This window comes from Trypanosoma brucei (assembly GCF_000002445.2).
Source record: "Trypanosoma brucei brucei TREU927 chromosome 11 chr11_scaffold01 genomic scaffold, whole genome shotgun sequence".
In the NCBI taxonomy this organism is placed as follows: Eukaryota; Euglenozoa; class Kinetoplastea; order Trypanosomatida; family Trypanosomatidae; genus Trypanosoma; species Trypanosoma brucei.
In genome coordinates, this window is record NT_165288.1 from 302,065 (window position 1) to 320,859 (window position 18,795).

General features: G+C 48.4%; 1 protein-coding gene across 1 annotated transcript; it reads left to right on the top strand.

Annotated features, from left to right (window-relative positions):
• Window positions 1-1,398: 1,398 nt before the first annotated feature.
• Tb11.47.0035 (calpain-like cysteine peptidase, putative) lies at window positions 1,399-18,795 on the top strand (the record flags this gene model as incomplete). Its single annotated transcript, XM_823111.1, has 1 exon — window positions 1,399-18,795. A coding segment is annotated over one exon (17,397 nt), but the record flags the coding sequence as incomplete, so codon positions are not given.

Sequence of the window (18,795 nt, forward strand, 5' to 3'; positions counted from 1 at the left end):
GTGGTGCATGGGGGAGCAGGCATTTGTTATTACTTGAAAGAGTGAAAGGAGGAGGGAAGAAAAATTTGGTCTGAAGATCAGTTGGGATGGATAGTGGTTATGTGTGAGGAAAGAAAAAGAATGAGTATTATCTTCCCTTGATTACCTTGTCCAAACACTTTAGTTTGTTAAAGCTGCTGTTTCGCATGTAAAAAAAAAGAAGTAAATGAAAGAATATTGAAGCGGTGTGTGTGTGTATATGGCTGCCCTAAAATGGAGGAAGTGCTGGCGGGCCGAAGGTTTATGTATCGCTCTGTAGATAGTTGTGTGACGCTGAGTAGCGTTCCAAAAAAAATGATATGATGGAGGAGGCAGCATGGGATTACTCCTGTGGAATGTTACGTTACACAAGGAGCGGTTAGAGGGGGATATACGCACACACATATGCATGCTTTCGTTCGGTAGCAGCTGCAGTAGGAAAAGTGAATAGAAGAGATAATGTCAAATAGATAAACAGCGAAATAAACGCTGGGAAAATTTTTTGTTGGGGAGTGGTATAGAAGGTGGAGCGTGGAGTAATAAGTGGGGAGAAGAAGAAGGGGAGGGAGAGAAAAAGAAGGCGACCCCGCGCCTAGACTGTGAAGTAGCGAAGAAGAAAAAGAAAACTACGTTGGGCTTCTGACAGCTGACGCACATGGATAAAAGTGAAACATTCGTTGTTACAAAGACCTTATAACGTTGGCCAAAAGGGGGGAAGGAGCACTTAGAACTAGTAGGTCCCATACATTTCACATTTGTGCTGATCTCGGATCAGTACAGCAATGGGCCGCTCTTTTAACCATTTGGTTTTTTTTACTTTTCGCAACAGTGACGATCAATTCGAAAGAGCAACAAGTAAAACTGTTTTCCAACGTCCACTGGAGGTGATGTTTGTTGAGAGAAAGTACATTGAGATAAAGAGGTTTCCTAGTGCTATACTGTTCTCTTTTTCTTTCCTTTACCTGTGTAATTGCAACTTCCCTTGTAACAGACAAACGACGAAGAAATTGACAAAGAAAAACGACTTTGAACGCACAAAAAAAGTGTTTCATCATCAAAAACAAAACTCGAGGTAGAAACAGCATTTAAACCACAACAAAAAAACACAAATAGGGACACAGAAGGCAATAAACCGCGATATTATAACGACATTGTAACGTAAAGTCTTTCATCCGAGGAAAAGCGAGGGTAAATCGTTCCTCATCAGGAGGCTCATTGTTGCAACAAGATTTGCGAAGAACTATCAGTCTACATATATTTATCAAAAAAGCAGTAAAAAAAACAAAATATAAAAAGAACAGAAACACTAGCGCCGTTATCTACAGGAAAAGAGTGTTTTTTTTTCTTGCATAGTTACCGAAGAACAATACTGACAGAATTATGAATTACCAAGCAATTACCGAAATTCCAGATAGCAATACGATATTCCATGACACCATTTTTATGAGAAACAACAAACACGTCTCGGAGCAATGGATTCGTATTGGCGAATTGTACCCCAATGGTGCGAAGGAATCATTGCTCCCGGAGACGTTTGCACGCGAACAGTTCGGACAAGGAAGTCACTATGAGTGCTTCATGCTTTCTGCCCTCGCCACTTTAGTAAAATTCCCCGACATCATTCGGAACTGCTTCGTGTCGAGGAATGTGCGGCGTGACGGGAGGTACACTTTTCAGTTCTTTCGTGACAAGGAATGGGTGAAGGTTGAAATTGATGACTCTGTTATGCTTGAGGATGATGAAGTTTTGTTCATCCGATCACCCACTAGTCATTGGTGGCCGCTACTGTTTGAGAAGGCTTATGCGAAATTCTACACCAGCTACGACAATTTGGAGGGTTGTACCTTACAGGAGGCGTACCATGACTTAACTGGCAACCCCGTGCTCAACATCCCCATGGACGCGAGGCTTGCCAAGGCTGCAGGTGTGGATGTGACTGGAGGTCAGTATTGGCTTGACCTCGCACAGAAGCTGCAATCCGGCCAGTTTGTTGGTTCGCTGCTGACGAGGGAAACGGACCTTGAGTCGATGGGCTTGCAGAGTGAGCAACAATACGGGATACTAGAGATTTTTTCGCTAACTGGGACATCATCTGTAAGCGACATTGTGATTCACCTATACAACCCATTCGAGGACGAGGAATTCACGTACAAAGGCCCGCTGAACAGTAAGGACACGGAGTGGACCCCCAAACTCCGTGAAAAGTATAACGTGGATGATACGCACTCCATATTTCTTCCGCTACACGTTGCCCTGAAGATCGTAAATTCGGTGCAACTTTGCTACATATCCCCTATTGATGGTGACGCGACGTATTTTGATGATGAGTGGAAGGGTGAAACTGCGGGAGGGAACCCCACGAGTGTAACATGGCGCAAGAACCCCCTATACTGCGTCAGGAACGCTGGGATCAACCCCGTGGAACTGGTTGTCGTGATTAAGCAGAAGGATCAACGACGTTACATGTCTTCTGAGGAGCGAACCATGTACCTTCAATGTGGCATTGTTGTTGTTCAGAGTACCACAGTCACACAAATACCGACATATTTTGTAACAGGGAACAATCACAAAGCAATACACAAGAGTTTGTTCCTAAACTCTCGTGAAGTGTCCAGTTTCGTTCGGATACCACCTAATTCCTTGTGCTACCTTGTACCTTCTTGCATGAAGAAGGGAGCGGAGAGTGCATTTACGCTCGCACTGTACCGAGTGAAACTTCAAGACTACAGCAATATTCTGATTAAGAAACTTGAGGTCCCCTCTATGGATTGGGGACATTGTGCCATTGGAAAGGTTACGTTGGAAACAAAAGTGAAGGAACGGGTTGATTTTTTTGTTGACTGCCCTACTGACATTCACATTTTGATGCATCAAGAAAAACCGTTTGTGAACAAAGTTGGTGGTGATATTACAACTCGGGATTACGTTGGTGTCTACCTTTATGATGACACGGACCGTAAGATTGGAGGTGTGCACGCTGCGACGAATTTCAGGGAAACAAGTGTCTTGCATCGCCTTCCTCGTAGTGGTCGTTATGCTATTTCAATTACGTGTCCCCGGGCAAGTGGTGAAGTACCCATTGCTCTCACAATTGTTGGTTCTCCTGATGCTAATGTTCGTATTGTTGAGGCTCCTGATGATGCCTCCATGTTTGATGATGAGGATGATATTGCAGAGGGTGATGAGGATGCTACTGTTTCTAATCCCATTGACTACATTCCTGTTGCTGGTGGAGGGCAGGTGTTCACTGAGGTACCCGATAGTACGGTCCCATTTGAAGATAAACGTTTCATGGTTGATAATAAGATTATGACGAATGAACCGTGGATCCACATTGGTGACCTTTATCCTGAGGGAAAGACGCGCTCACTTTTGCCGGAGCGTCTGAGTCGTGAGCAGTTTGAGCAGGGTGAACACTTCGAGTGCTGTTGTCTGACCGCTTTTGCAGCGCTGGTGGAGCACCACCCCAACGTAATTCGTGACGCGTTTGTGACGAAGGCTGTACGACGTGACGGACGGTACACGTTCCGGTTCCACCGCTACGGTCAGTGGGTGAAGGTGGAGATTGATGATCGTATTCCCCTTCTTGGTGGGAAAACTTTATTCTGTCGATCATCTGATGGTTATTGGTGGCCACTACTACTAGAGAAGGCGTATGCTAAGTTCTACACACTATACCAAAATATTGAGGGATGTACGCTGCGGGAACTGTTTTACGACCTAACAGGGCTTCCTGTGCTTAGCATTCCGATGGAGTTGAAACTCGCGAAGGCTGTACTGTGTGATGTTGATGATGTGAGTTTTTGGGTTGAGCTCAGTGAGGGTCTGAAGGATTGTGCGTGTGCTGCCGTTGCACGCCCCGGTTTCGATGACACCCTTGGTTTGTCCAATGGGCAAGAGTACGCTGTCCTTGATGTGGTATCGTTAACGGATGGTGAGGCCTCTTCCATATCTGATCTTGTTGTAAAACTTCATAATCCGTTTCTGGAGACTGAGTACAAAGGCCCTATGAATGCAAGCGATGCTGCGTGGTCGTCTGAGCTGCGTACCCGTCTATGTCCGGAGCGACGGGATACTATCTACATTCCCGTGGAAGTTTTCTGCAATGCATTTCTCACTGTGGAGAAAGTTATGGTGCGTGGTCTTATTGTTCCCGGGTGGCAATTCAACAGTGAATGGGGTGAGGGCACGAACGGTGGCAATCCAACACTTGTGACGTGGCGTGAGAACCCCATTTACGTTGTGCAGAACACTGCGGATACCCCGTTACAGATTATTGCAATGATTGGGCAACCTGATCAGCGTCGCGTGCTACACCTTCTCCCCGAGCAAGAGGTAAACTATGTTCAATGTGGGTTGGTTCTTTCTCAGTGTACATGTAGCAATCCTGTACCAACATATTTGGTGACGAGTAACAACCATCGTGTTGTGCACAAGGGTCTGTTCGTGAACTTTCGTGAGTCGGCGAATATTGTTACCATTCCAGCTAACTCTATGTCGTACCTAATTCCAAGCGCGATGTTTCGTGACAAAACGAAGTTTCTTCTCTCATACTGGTTTCAAAAATTGCCTGACATGAAATTTATCAAAATCAGTCGTATCAATGTGAGTGTTGCGCGGTCACTACCTGCAATTGAGCACCTTGAGCTGCATAACCATGAAAAGAAACGCGTGGATTTTCTGGTTGATGTTCCCACTGATATTCACATTCTGCTTCGTCAGGAGAAACCTTGTGTGACGGTCCGTACGCACGATGCTATGGCTGATGACTTCCTAGGGATATATCTGTACAACGAGGATGAAAAGCGTATTGATGGTGTGACCGCTGCGACGAACTACAGGGAAATGGGGCTTGTTCACCGGCTTGCCACTGCGGGGAGATACGCTCTGTCGATCACGTGTCCTCGGGGAACCGGTGTTGTGCCGTGCCGTGTGGAGATCGTTGGCGTGGAAGATGCGAAGGTGCGTATCACCGACCCACCTGAGGATGCTGGTAATCTGTGTGAGGTTGACCTTCGCTTTCTGGGTTCTGAAGCTGAGGGTGTGCCTCTTGAAGACCTTCCGCTCGATAGTGACGCCGATTTGCAAGCTATATTGGAAGAACTGAGACGCCTGCACGGAGACATTGATGCGAATGCTGAGCCAATTGCAAAACATGAGAGGATGATGAGTGACCGAGTTCATAAGATGGCGAGGCAGCTTCTTGCTAAGGATCGTTCGAAGTACTTACCAGGATACGATCTTCAAACGGTTAATTCCATACTTGACGCGGAGCCACATTTTGTCGTTTTAGAGCGCGATCGGTACCACCTAAAGGGTGATCCCAGGAATGCCACGAAGGTTCGGAATGTAGAGAGAAGCCTTCTTACTCTCGCTAATGAAATTCTGGAAAAACACGATGACCCTGACTTATCTTTCCTTGGAGCCGAGGTGGAAGGAATTCCCACCCTGGATCTCACTCTGATGAGCGACTCTTCATTTTCTGAGATGGCACGTGAGCGCATGCAATTAAAGCGGGATCCCATTGCTAATGCGAGTCGTTTGGCTGAGGTTGAAGATAGTATGGTGGCACGTGCGAATGCTATTGCCAAGGAGATGCATTTGAGAGAGCGGCGATATCTGAACCCTGAGCCTGAGGGTGTCCCCCTTGAGTTGCTTCCTTTAAACGAGGACGAAGTTGTGAGTGAGAAGGAGGACCGCCTCCGTGCGCTGAATCGTAAGGAGCGAAAAGACGAGAAACTGTTACGGAGTCTTGAGGACGTGATAGCGGACCGTGTACACGAGATCGCGAGGGAGCTGAAGCTGAGTGAACGTGATCTGTTCCTTGATCCCACTCCAGGAGGTTTCCCTGTAGCGCAGCTTCCGCTGGACGAAGACGATGTGTTTCATTCACTCGAAGTGGAGCGACTGCAACTGCGACTGCGTCAGGATTCCCTTGCGAATAAGACATCAGAGATCAAAGAACTTGAAAGTTGGTTGAACCGTCGAGCGTGTGAACTTGCGCGTGTGAAGGTAGAGGAGGGTCGAGCGTTTCTAGACCCTGAACCTCTGGGGTTCCCACTTACCGACCTTAACCTTGACGGAGATAGTGAGTTTGTCAAGCTGGAATCGGAACTTCGTAAGTTGCGTTGGGAGCCGCGTGTGAACAGCACTGCTATGAGGACTGTGGAGGAGGATATTGCTCGCGTTGTATACCGCATAGCACTGAGGAAAACGTGTCTCGATCGTGACTATCTTGACGCGGAATATGAGGGTCGACCTGTGCAGGGGTTGCCTCTGAATGATAGTAAGGAGGTGCTTGCGATGGAGACGAGGCGCCGGGTGTTAATTAACGCGAAGGCTGACCGTGACGAAATCGGTGTTGCAGAGAATATGATACGTGATGCTGTGCGTGAGATCGCTCGCGCTCTGAATGTGGGCGAGCGCTTGGACTACTTGGAGCCATGCCCAAGAGGTGTCCCTGTAGAAGACCTCCCCCTTGACATGGATACGGAATTCCACGAGCTTGAGGTGCATCGGCAACGTCTCAAGTGTGATGCGAAGAAACAGGACACAGTAATAATGGATGTGGAGCGTGCACTGAATGATCGTGCGGAAGCCCTTGCGAGGGAGCACTTGTCGAGTGACCGTGGTTACTTGGACCCAGCATCTGTTGGTGTGCCGCTTCGTTTGCTACCACTTGATAGCGATAGTGTGTTCCAGGAGCTTGAAATTAAACGTGCGCTACTGAAGAAGAACCCTCAGAGGAACGGACGTGCCATCTCGGCTTTGGAGGGTGGCCTGAACGAGCGTGCACACGTTCTTGCTACGGAAATGAAGCACGCGGAGCGATCGAAATTTATGGACCCTAACCCTGGTGGTATTGCCATTGAGGATGTTCCTATTGATAACGACGAGGTTTTTTGTGATCTTGAAATTCGTCGGTTTGGTTTGTGCGAGGACCCGCATGCTAATATAGCAGCGATACGAAATCTTGAAGATGCGATGAATGAGAGGGTGATCGAACTGGCTGATAAGATGCGTTGTGAGATCCGCATGTTTCTGGACCCGATGCCATTGGGGGTGTCCTTAGATGAGCTGCCCCTTGACAATAACGAGAGCTTTGTTGCGAAAGAAGCTGAACTGCACAAGCTTCGGAAGGACCTGCGGGCAAATGGTGCCGATGTTGCTTTGCTGAAGTCTGACTTGAACGAGTTAGCCAAGCAGATGGCGGCGGAGATGATTTCTAAAGATCGTGCTTTTCTCTTCCCTGAGCCTGAGGGTCGTCTACTGGAGGAATTGCCTCTAGATAGCGATAAGGAGTTTCGTTCTCTTGAAAAGCAACTACGGCTTCTTTGTAAGGAGTCTCCTCCTGAGGCACAGAAAATTGCTGCCATTGAGGAGTTGCTGGATGGTCGTGCGCATCAGCTTGCTAAAATGAAGAACTGTGCGGAGCGGAAGGATTACCTGATTTCTCACCCTTGTGGTGTACCTTTGGATGATGTGCCACTGGACAATGACGATGAATTTTCGATGCTTGAAGTGAAACGAGCTGCGCTAATGCGTGACGTGGTGGGTAACAAGGACTCAATTGCCAGTGTGGAGAAGGCCCTGAATGGGCGAGCGGAAAAGCTTGCGTTGTTAAAGTTGCGTAGTGAGAGGTCGTTTCTCGATCCTGAGCCTCATGGCATCCCATTGCATTGTGTACCTCTTGATGATGATGATAACTTTCATTTGCTAGAGGTGGAGCGCTTGACATTGAAGGGTCTGAACATTCGCGAGAATGATCGTAAGTTGGTGGGTGTGGAAAATGCCATGAGGGACTACGTGAATGATTTAGCCCTTGAGGTGAAGCGAAAAATGAGAGAGGATGTTCTTGACACCTCACCTGATGGTCTTCCGTTGTCGGTGCTTCCTCTTGACAATGACTTACCGTTTATTGAGTTGGAGAATGGATACATTAAAGCTGTTTTTGATGCTAAGGATACTTTGAAAATCCAGGACCTTGCAGGGGCGATGCGAAGACGTTCTGAGGACATAGCACGTAAGCTGCGAAGTGATGTGAGGTTATCTCTCGAGCAACACCCACTCGGCTTTACTCTAGACGAGCTTCCCGTTGACGATAGTGAATTATTCTTGGGAAAAGAAAGGGAACTTCTAGAGTTGAAGCAAGATGGAAGATACAATTCCCCAACTGCTATTGAAATCATGGAGGAGCTTAACAGTATCATTTTGGACATTGCCAAAGAACAAGCAATTAGAGAGCGCGAATTCCTTGACCAAGAACCGGAAGGTCGACATATCACTGAGTTGAATCTCGATAGCGATACGACATTCCTCGGGTTAGAAAGGCAGAGGAGATTACTCAAGAAGGATCCGTTTGCTGATCGCAGTAGGATTGTAGACTTGGAACAAATGCTTAACGATCGTTCGCACGAACTGGCGAAAAAGCTCAACTCCCTAGATCGACCTAAATTCCTTCCCGTCGCCATACGTGGTGTGTTACTGTCTGAACTTCCCCTTGACAGCGATGCTGAATTTACCCGACTTGAAGTTGAGCGCAGCTCTCTCTATCGCGATCCCGTACGAAACGCATCAACAATAAACCATGTGGAGGAAGCCTTGAATATCCGAGTAGCGGCTATGGCCGACGAAGTTGTCCGCCAGGATCGAATGTTCTTGGGCGAGGATGTTGAAGGTGTTTGTGTGCGTCACTTACCTCTTGATGATGACGCAGAGTTTCGTGCCCTAGAAACCAAGAGGGCGACATATAAAAGTTGTGGTTCTCGCATGGGCACGAAGGCTATCAAAGACCTTGAGGATCAGCTGGGAGATCGTGCAGCTGAGCTCGCCCGCACTGCAAAGAAGGAACTTCGCAACCTTCTCGGTACAGAACCCCTTGGTGTCCCACTCAGTGATCTACCAATTGATGTGGATGGTCGGTTTCGTGCGCTTGAAGACAATTATCGTGATCTTTCTCGTAACTCTGCGAACGGAGGGAAGCTTTGTGAGATTATTCTACAGTTGAACGAACGTGCGCTTGAACTGGCGGCGGAGTTGCACACCAAAGAGCGAGTTGTGCTAAGTCAATGTCCTGGAGGTATTCCACTGTCTGCACTTGCGCTGAATGAAGATGAAATGTTCAAAGCTCTCGAAACGGAAGCTCGGAAGCTTAGGCATAGTACTGCTGGTCGAGGTCGCAACGCCGCTCGTATTTCTGAACTTGAGAGCGCGATGAATGAGCGGGCGATGGAACTGGCGAACCAGTTGCGTAGGACATACTGCGACGCCGCTCCTGAGGGGATTCCACTGGAGCTACTTGGCTTGGGAGGGGTGGAGGAGTTTACGAAACTTGAAGATGCCTTGCGTGATGCGACGAAGGACCCCGTGAAGAATCGTGAGATAATAAGTGACATTGAGTTTGAACTGAACAGCCGTGCACACGTTGCTGCGATGGGACTTCTGGAAGGCGACCGCGATTACCTTGAATGTGAAACCATGGAAGTACCACTTTCTGATTTGCCTCTGAATACGGACAGTGTTTTTCGTGCGCTTGAGGTGGAGCGAGCGGTGCTGAAGTTGAGAGAACCTCACCGTGGCGCTCGTAGAGTCCGGGAGTTGGAGTTGAAACTCGTCGAGCGTGCTCACAGGCTTGCGGAAGAACTGAAAGAGGAGGATCTGAGTGGTCTTGATGGTGAGCCTGAGGGTGTATCATTACGTGCACTGAAACCACACAACGACTCTTTGTTCAGTGAGTTTGTTGGAGCGATGCGAAAACTGAAAAGGGGACCGAAGAGAAACACTGTTGCTATTGAGGAATTGCGGGAGCGTATGAACGAGCGTGCGCACGAGTTGGCACAGGAAAAATTGAAGGATGACCGGGAGTTTCTGGATCAGTGTCCGGAGGGTGTTCCGCTTAGTGACCTTCCCTTGGGTACAGATCCTCTTTTCCACAAGCTGGAGACGGAACGCGCGAGGTTGAAGGAGCGTGACGCTGCTCGGAACATAACCCACATCCACGAACTTGAGAGTCGTCTGAAGGAGCGCGCAGTTGAGCTGGCAAATGAACAGAAAGGTCGTGATTTGAGCGAACTGGAGCAGTCGCCGTGCGGCGTGCCTATATATATCCTGCAGTTACACGATGATCCCGTGTTGCAGAAGATGCTGAACAAAATGCGTGGATTGAGGAACCGCGGCGTCACTGGTCCCGAGTTTGTCGCACTCATTGATGAAATAAACAACTGTGCGAGGGACGCTGCCGAGGAGCTACTGCTGCGGGACCGTGAGTACCTTGAACCTGAACCTCTCGGTGTACCACTGAGCCTTCTATCACTCACAACGGACACTGTGTTTCATGGTCTGGAAGTGCAGCGTGCGGTGCTCAAGGCGCAAAATGCACGTCGGAACGCAGCGAAGATTTCTGATTTTGAGATGCGTTTAAATGAACGTGCTGTGCAACTGGCAGAAGTGCAACGGCAGCGGGAGCTGGAGGGGCTTGATCCCGAACCTGAGGGTATTCCTATATCTGTGCTTAATCCTCACGGAGATGTGGAATTTATTAAGCTTGTAACTGAGTTGCGTCAATTGTGTAGTGAGGGCAATAATGAGGGCATGTGTGATGTGCTGAAGACCACGATGAACGACGTTGTGCATGCTCTGGCGAAGCGATTGAAGGAGGGAGATCGTGGCTACCTCGACCCTGAGCCCGAGGGTGTTCCGCTGTGTGTGCTGCCGTTGGACACTGATGTGTTGTTTTTTAGGCTAGAGTGTGAACGTGTGACTCTGAAGGCACGTAATGCGCACTTAAACGCGAGGAGAATATGTGAGTTGGAGGACGCACTCAATAACCGTGCAGTGGAACTTGCTCGCGAGCAACTGCGGCAGGACGTTAATGGTGTGGACGAGGCGCCGTGCGGTATTCCTCTGCAGCTGCTACGACTTCACGAGGACAGTACCTTTCTTGTGATGGTGGATGATATTCGCACCCTAAGGAAGAATCCGGATGCTAACAGCGAGGCGATTGACGCCGTTGTCATGTCCATGAATGATCGCGCCTATGACGTTGCGATAGCTCAATTTGACCGTGGTTTCCTTGATCCTGAACCCGAGGGCGTTCCATTATGTATTTTGCCACTGGATGACGATGAGTTGTTCCATGGTATGGAGGTGGAGCGGATTAAACTGAAGCTTACTGATGCGCGTCGCAATGCGCAGACGATTGGCACACTGGAGGAAGAAATGAATGGCCGCGCACACGAACTCGCATTGCAGCAGTTGCGTGAGGAGCTTTCCGGTATTGATGCGGCACCTGAAGGCATTCCCTTGTCATTGTTGAGGGTGATGGAAGACCCTGCCTTTGCACTGATGGTGCTGGAGTTGCGTGACCTCAAGAAGGGCACCCAGGGTAATGCGGAACGGATTCGGGAGGTGGAGGACGCTATGAACAACCGCGCTTACGAACTCGCGGATGGGCTGCTGGAGGGTGATCGCAGCTATCTAGACCCTATTCCCCTCGGCGTACCCGTCTCGGAACTTCCCTTGTGTTCCGACGAACCGTTTGCCACTATGGAGGTTGAACGAGCGAGGTTGAAGGCCGAAGACGCACGACGGAATGCAGCAGGGATTGGAGAACTTGAGTTGAAACTTAACAACCGCGCGAAGGAACTTGCGTCTGAACAACTATTACGTGATTTGGAAGGATTCCACGACGAGTATGAAGGGATTGACCTTGCGCACCTGAGGCCACACGACGACAAAGAATTTGTCTCCCTTGTACCGGAATTACGGAGGTTGAAAAGAGATGGTGACAAGGAAGCTGTTGAGCAACATATGCGCAGCATGGATAGGCGCTTACGTGAGCTTGCGAAAGAGCTTGTTGGTGGTGATCTTTGGTTTCTTGACAAGGAACCGGAGGGTGTTCCCTTGACGTACTTACCTTTGGATGGGGACGAGATTCTCGACAAATTGCGCCATGAACGAGCTCAACTAAAGATACAAGATCCGCGGGGGAATGCTGACAGAATTGCGGAACTTGAGAGGAAAATGAATGAACGTATTCATGATCTAGCGAGGTGTATAGGAGATGAGGATTTTGATGGTGTTGAGGGAGAGCCTTGTGGCATTCCGTTGAGTTTACTCTCTCCTAGAGATGATGAGGTTGTTGCAAAACTTATCAATGACATTCGTAAAGTGAAATATTCTACAGGGGAGAAAAGCTCGAATGGTGCGCTGAATAACTTGCAGGTTGAACTTAGCAAACGTGTACACCAACTAGCAGAGGATGTTTTAATAAGAGACAGGGTGAAGTACCTAAACCAGTGCCCAGAAAGTGTTGATATATCTTTTCTTCCCCTTAGTACTGACGAACAGTTTCGTGCCTTGGAGTTGGAGCGGGTCATTATTAATATCCAATCGAACGGTGACGACAAACGTTTGGACGGCTTAGAAGATATGCTTAACAAGAGAGCGCATGAGCTTGCAAAGGAACAGCTGCAGGAGGACCTAAGAGGACTGGAACAGGCTCCCCATGGTGTTCCACTTGACGTTCTTAAACCCCACAGCGACTTACGATTCATTAAAGAGGCGGAACAGCTACGGAACTTAAAAAGAGACCCGCTTCGTAATAAGAGGGAGATAGATGACCTTGTGGAGCAAATGAATAATACTGTTGGTGAACTTGCCCTGAACTTACTACGTAGCGATCGTGACTACTTGCATTTGGCTCCTGAGGGAGTACCGATTGAAGAGCTTCCACTGGAGGTCGATGCAAAGTTTTGTGCTTTGGAGGCGGAGCGTGCAATGTTAAAAGGCGAGAACAACCCGAAGAATGCGAGTATGATATTATCTTTGGAAGAGAAATTAAATGAGCGTGCTCGCCAGCTGGCTCAAGAGCAACTACTGGAAGACCTGAAGGAATTGAGTTCTTTTCAGCATTGTGTTCCTCTCTCACTTTTATCGCCTCATACTGACGTTCAGTTTGCTGCTGATGTTGCTGAATTTCGACGACTGAAAAAAGAAGGGGAGCAAAACACCCCTGCCATTCAGGGCGTTGTCGGGAGACTTAACGCACGTGCGAATGAGCTCGCGGAAGAGTATTTGCGTACCGATCGCGCATCGTATCTTAACCCTGAACAACTTGGTGTGCCACTTGACTTGCTATCTTTGGACACAGACTCTGAGTTCGTGTCACTGGAAGCTGAGAGGCTAAAATTGTTGTCCTATCCGGCGGTTAACAATGAGCAAATAACTCGTTTGGAAGCTGAGTTGAATGCATGTGCCAAAAAATTGCTTGTTAAAAGATTGTATAAAGAAAGGAATTATCTGGATAGGGATCCACTTGGCGTGTCTCTGAATGCTTTACCTCTTGATACGGATTCGCAGTTTCATTTCATGGAGCTGAAGCGGTTGGCTTTGAAGGCAGGAGATCCCTGTTGTAATGAAGTCGCAATCAATACTTTGGAGGAGAGATTGAGTGACCGTGCATACGAGTTAGCAAGGGGGCAAATTGCGGAAGACTTGAGTGATCTGATAAGTGCTCCCAGGGGTATCCCGGTGAGTCTCCTTCATCCCCATAATGATCCAGAGTTTCATGAGATGGTTGTTAGTGTTCGACTGTTAAAGAGGGATTCTCAACCTGATCTATCGAAACTTATGAGGCTGGTCGATGACCTGAACAGGAGGGTAAAGGAGCTTGCAGACTGTGCTGTAGGTACATGCCGGAGAAAACTCAACCCACTCCCGGATGGTATACCCCTGCAGTCGCTTCCCCTAGATGAAGATCCATTATTCAGTCAGATGGAGCGTGATCTCGTTTCATTGTTCCTTGAAGATGAGAAAAAGAATGCCACTCGGATAACTAAGCTGGAGGACCGCCTCAATGAACGTGCGGCGAACATTGCTGTCTCTGTAAAGGCGAAGGATTTGGAGCAGTTGGAACAGACGCCTTGCGGCATACCTATTGAGCTTTTAAGGCCCCATGAGGATTCAACTTTCGCCTCACTGGCAAATCAATATCGCATTTCCAAGCACCTGGGGGGGAGTGATTCACACGGCGTGAATGTTGGAACCCTGAACAAAAGGGCTACGGAAATAGCCATAGAGCTTCTGAGGGGCGATCAGAGTTACATTGATCGTCAACCTTGTGGGGTTCCTTTTTCCGCTTTGGAATTGGAGAAGGATCCCCAATTCCGCGACTTGCAAGTTCAGCGGATGAGGATGGTACTTTCAAATCCGAAACGCAATCTCAACAGAATAACTGAACTTGAGGTACAACTTAACTCGTACGTTCAGAGGTGTGCGCAGGCGTTCTTGGCTGCTGATCGTGGATTTGTTGACAAAGAACCTGGGGGTGTACCGCTCGCGGAGCTAGACCTTGACAATGATCCTCTCTTTCATCGAATGGAGGTAGAACGAGCAAAGTTGAAAATAAGAGAGCCAGTCATCAACGCCTATCGGATACGTAATCTGGAGGAAAAATTGAACGATCGCGCTCATGAGTTGGCAGAGGAATTGTTGGCCACTGACCTTGAGGGAATTGCGCCCGAACCCGAGGGAGTTTTGTTGGCTTCCTTGCACCCGCACGACGATGCCGAATGTGCCTCCCTCATCGCCGCAAAACGGCGGTTGCTAAAGGAACCGTCCCAAAACATGGAAAAGATTAGGGACGTTCAGGAAAAGTTGAACAACCGCGTGTTTCAGTTGGCAAGGGAGGTAATTTCCAAGCTCCGTAAACAGTTGGTTCAAGAGCCGGAGGGGATTCCGCTGGAATTCTTACCGCTTGACGCAGATAATACATTTCGCAGCATGGAGAGAGATCTCCTTGCCTTGCAAGCTACTCCTCGACGTAATGATATTAAAGTGGAGACCTTGAGGGGGAGTCTGAACGAACGCGCGTGCGAGTTAGCAAGGGGTCAAATACAATGTGGCCGTGGATTCCTTAACCCACAACCGGAGGGTGTTGATCTCGAGCACCTTCCCCTTGATGAAAATGTGGTGTTTCGAAGCAAGGAGGTAGAAAGGACCAAACTCAAAAGGTGCCCTCACGAAAATGCAGCCGCTATTACGCAGCTAGAAAGTGATCTGAATGCCCTCGTACACAGCATCGCAAAAGACATAAAATTATCAGACCGTGCATTTCTGAACCTAACGTCACACGGTATCCCGAGGGAATTGCTACCACTTGATGAGGATCGGAGCTTCACGACGATGGAACGTCGGCGAAGGAGACTGAAACGTGACGGCAACCGTAGGGCCACTGCAATGATGAATCTGGAGGAAATGATGCAGGATCGTGTAGATGACTTGGCTTTTCGCATTTTGCGAGGGGATCGGGGTAACTATGTCACTCTTCCTGATGGGATTGACGCAGCAGACATTCCTATAGATACTGATGAACGTTTCGGAACCTTGGAGTTGAGGCGCGCAGTCGTAATGTTACAGGGTTCGGATGATTGCAAGGAACAAGTGGGGAAGTTGGAGCACCAGATGAGCGAGCGACTACAAGAATTAGTCAGGAAGCGGGTAAAAGAAGACAGAGATTTCCTTGATCCGGAACCTGAGGGCATTCCATTGAAGGATATTCCACTTGACTCCGATGCCGAGTTTAGGCATCTTGAGGCGCGAAGAAGAAAAATCCGTCGCGAATCGCGTCGTCGAGTAACTAATGTCGCCGATCTGGAGGAGGCTATGAATGATCGCGCACATGTACTTGCAAGGTGTATCGTCGCTGAAGATGTCGGGCACCTTCGGCCTGATTACCGAAGGATTCCAACCAACGAGCTGCATCTTCATAACGATGACACGTTTAGGTCACTCGCTAGCAAACGTCGGGAGCTGCTACAGGTGGGCGCAGTCACCGTTGATATTGCTGCCATCGAAGACGATATGGACATCCGGGCGCTGCAGGTTGCTGATGATGTAGTAGCGGAGGAACGGGCCTTTTTAGACCCACAACCCGGGGGCATGTTTATTGTTGACTTGCAGCTCGATGAAGATGAAACATTCTTTGCACTTGAGCGTGAGCGGCGGAGGATGAGAAAGGATTTCCGTTTCGCTAAGCGGAACAAGGAGGCCATTAACGACCTTGAAGTCAGTCTTAATGAACGTGCTTGTGAATTGGCAAGGGAGGCGTTTTCAAAACAACGCGATTTCATGGATCAGGAGCCCGAAGGTATTCCTCTAAAGGAGCTGCCTCTTGATAATGACTTGATTTTTAAAGATGCTGAAATTTCTCGATACGTGTTGTTGAAGGATCCAAAACATGCAGCGAATGAATTAATTGCCTTCGAAAACGTCATGAATTGTCGGGCGCATGAGCTAGCGAAGGAGATCATTGCAAAAGATCGTGACTTCCTTGACCTTGAACCTGATGGCGTCCCTCGAGAAGAGTTGCCGCTTGATACAGATGAGAGGTTTCAGGTATTGGCACAAGAACATTTTCGATTAAAAAGGCTGAATGGAAATCTGAAGTCCACTGAGGTAAGAGTTTTAGAGGAAAAAATGAATGAACGTCTGCACGAACTTGCCAAAGAATTCCTTCAAGAAAATCGTTCATTTCTTGATTCAGAACCAGAAGGCGTTCCGATAGCCGATGTTCCCTTTAGATGTGACCCTACTTTCGTCGAAATTGAACGAGAGTTACTAAAGTTGAGCAGGAATCCGGTGGTGCCCGATAGCGCGAAGCAAATCGTTCGTGATCTTCTAAACAAGAGGTTGCATGAGATCGCTGCGGCTTTTTTGAAGAAAGAACGAATATTCCTCGACCCTGAACCCTTTGGTCTTCCATTGGCGTGTTTACCACTTAATTATGACCACATCTTGAATTTACTTGAACGAAAGCGGCGTGCTCTCAAAAAGAACGGGAGGGGAGAGATCAAAACAATTCGCTCCCTGGAGGAAGAGATCCAAGATCGTGTTAACGTTATTGCAGTGGAGTACTTGGAGATGGAACGGAGTTTTCTTGACCCCCGACCCCGGGGAGTGCCTTTGACCTTACTTCCTCTCAATGGTGATTGGCGTTTTCGTAGCATGGAGGTTGAGCTACGGGCACTACGGAAGAACCAAACGAAAAACCGAAAGGATATTGAAAAAATAGAGGGAGACCTTAATCTTAGGGCGACGGAACTGGCAGGAGCCTTTCTACAAAAACATCGTGTTTTTATCGATCCTGAGCCCCTTGGTGTGCCCATTGAAGAATTACCTCTTGACTCCGATTCCATCTTTCACAATATGGAGAGTATGTATCTTCAAATGGGACGAGATATCCCGAGAGCAGCAGAACTTCGAAGAATGGAAGAGGAAATGAATGACCGAGTACGTGAACTCGCTACCGAGCATCTTCAGGGAGAACGCGCTTTTTTGAACCAAAAACCTCAAGGTATACCACTGTGTGACCTATCGCTTAACAACGATAGGCCGTTTCGTGACATGGAAAAGCGACTCCGTGCCCTTCGCAAGCACCCTCGTAGCAACACCGAAGGTATCAAAACTATTCAAGACGAAATGAACCAACGAGTAAATGCATTGGCTCGTCGCAAAATATCTGATGATCGAAGCTATCTTCCGCTTGAGCTTCATGGCGTTCCCGTATATGACATTCCACTTGATGATGATAGGGAGTTCAGGGACCTTGAGATCAAACGGCACAGAGACAAAAACCTATCACCCGAGGACGCTGTGTTAGTTCAACGGGTTGAAGAAGAACTGGTCAGCCGCGCTCTGGATATCGCAAAAGATTTTGTGTCGAGAGAGCGCTCTTTTCTAGACTCTAACCCACAAGGAGTTCCAATAATCCGTCTTCCGTTGAGTACCGATGAGCAGTTCCGAGAATTAGAGACGAGGCGCCGCCACCTCAAAAAAGATCCGAGGAATGCGGGCATAGTCGCACTGCTAGAGCAGCAGCTCAGAGCGCGAGCACACGAGCTAGCAGAGGGACTATTAGGTTGGCAGGATGTTCAATTTCATGAAGCTAACCATTCCGTAGCGGAGATGTGGCCGCGAATCGGTGAGTTGTACCCTGAAGGAATCCGAAACTCTGTGTTTCCGGAAATAACACAGCCGGGCGATACTTCATCTGCGCCTGGTGAACTTGGCTATTTAGCACCTTTCATTGCCGCTCTCAGTCAACACCCGCCTCTAATTCATCGGCTTCTGGAAACGAAAACACATCCCGTTAATGGTCCATATTCTTTCATCTTTTTTGATCCGAACAGCAACCCTGTTCGTGTTGACATTGATGACCGTGTGCCAGTGGATGCGAAGTGTGAGCCCAAGTTTACACGCGTGCCACACCGGTCTTGGTACCCGCTGCTGCTGGAGAAGGCATATGCGAAGTTTGTTGGTGGGTACGCAAAGCTCGACCAGTGCACACCACACGAAACCCTCCGTGATCTAACGGGCCGTCCAGTGCTACATATCCCTTTTGATGATCGACTCGCAGATGCAGCGAATACGGGTGACTTCCGATCTGTGAAATTCTGGAAGGGGATTAAAAGGAACCTCGCGGCTGGAGATGTGATCACATGCATAAGCAACCACGAAAGTGTGGACGGCCTTCACTCTCAATGCAGTTACGCTCTCCTTAGTGTAATCGAAACTGTGCATGAATCGAATGATGTCTCTGACATCGTGATCAAATTACACAACTGCTACTACGATAGCCCGACATACGACGGCCCACTGTGTAACGATGATGATAACTGGACCGATGGTTTGAAGAGACTTTGCCATTATAATCCTGAGGAGGATGCACTTTACATACCTGTTCCTGTGTTTCTGCGTAACTTCTCGAGCATGCAGCGC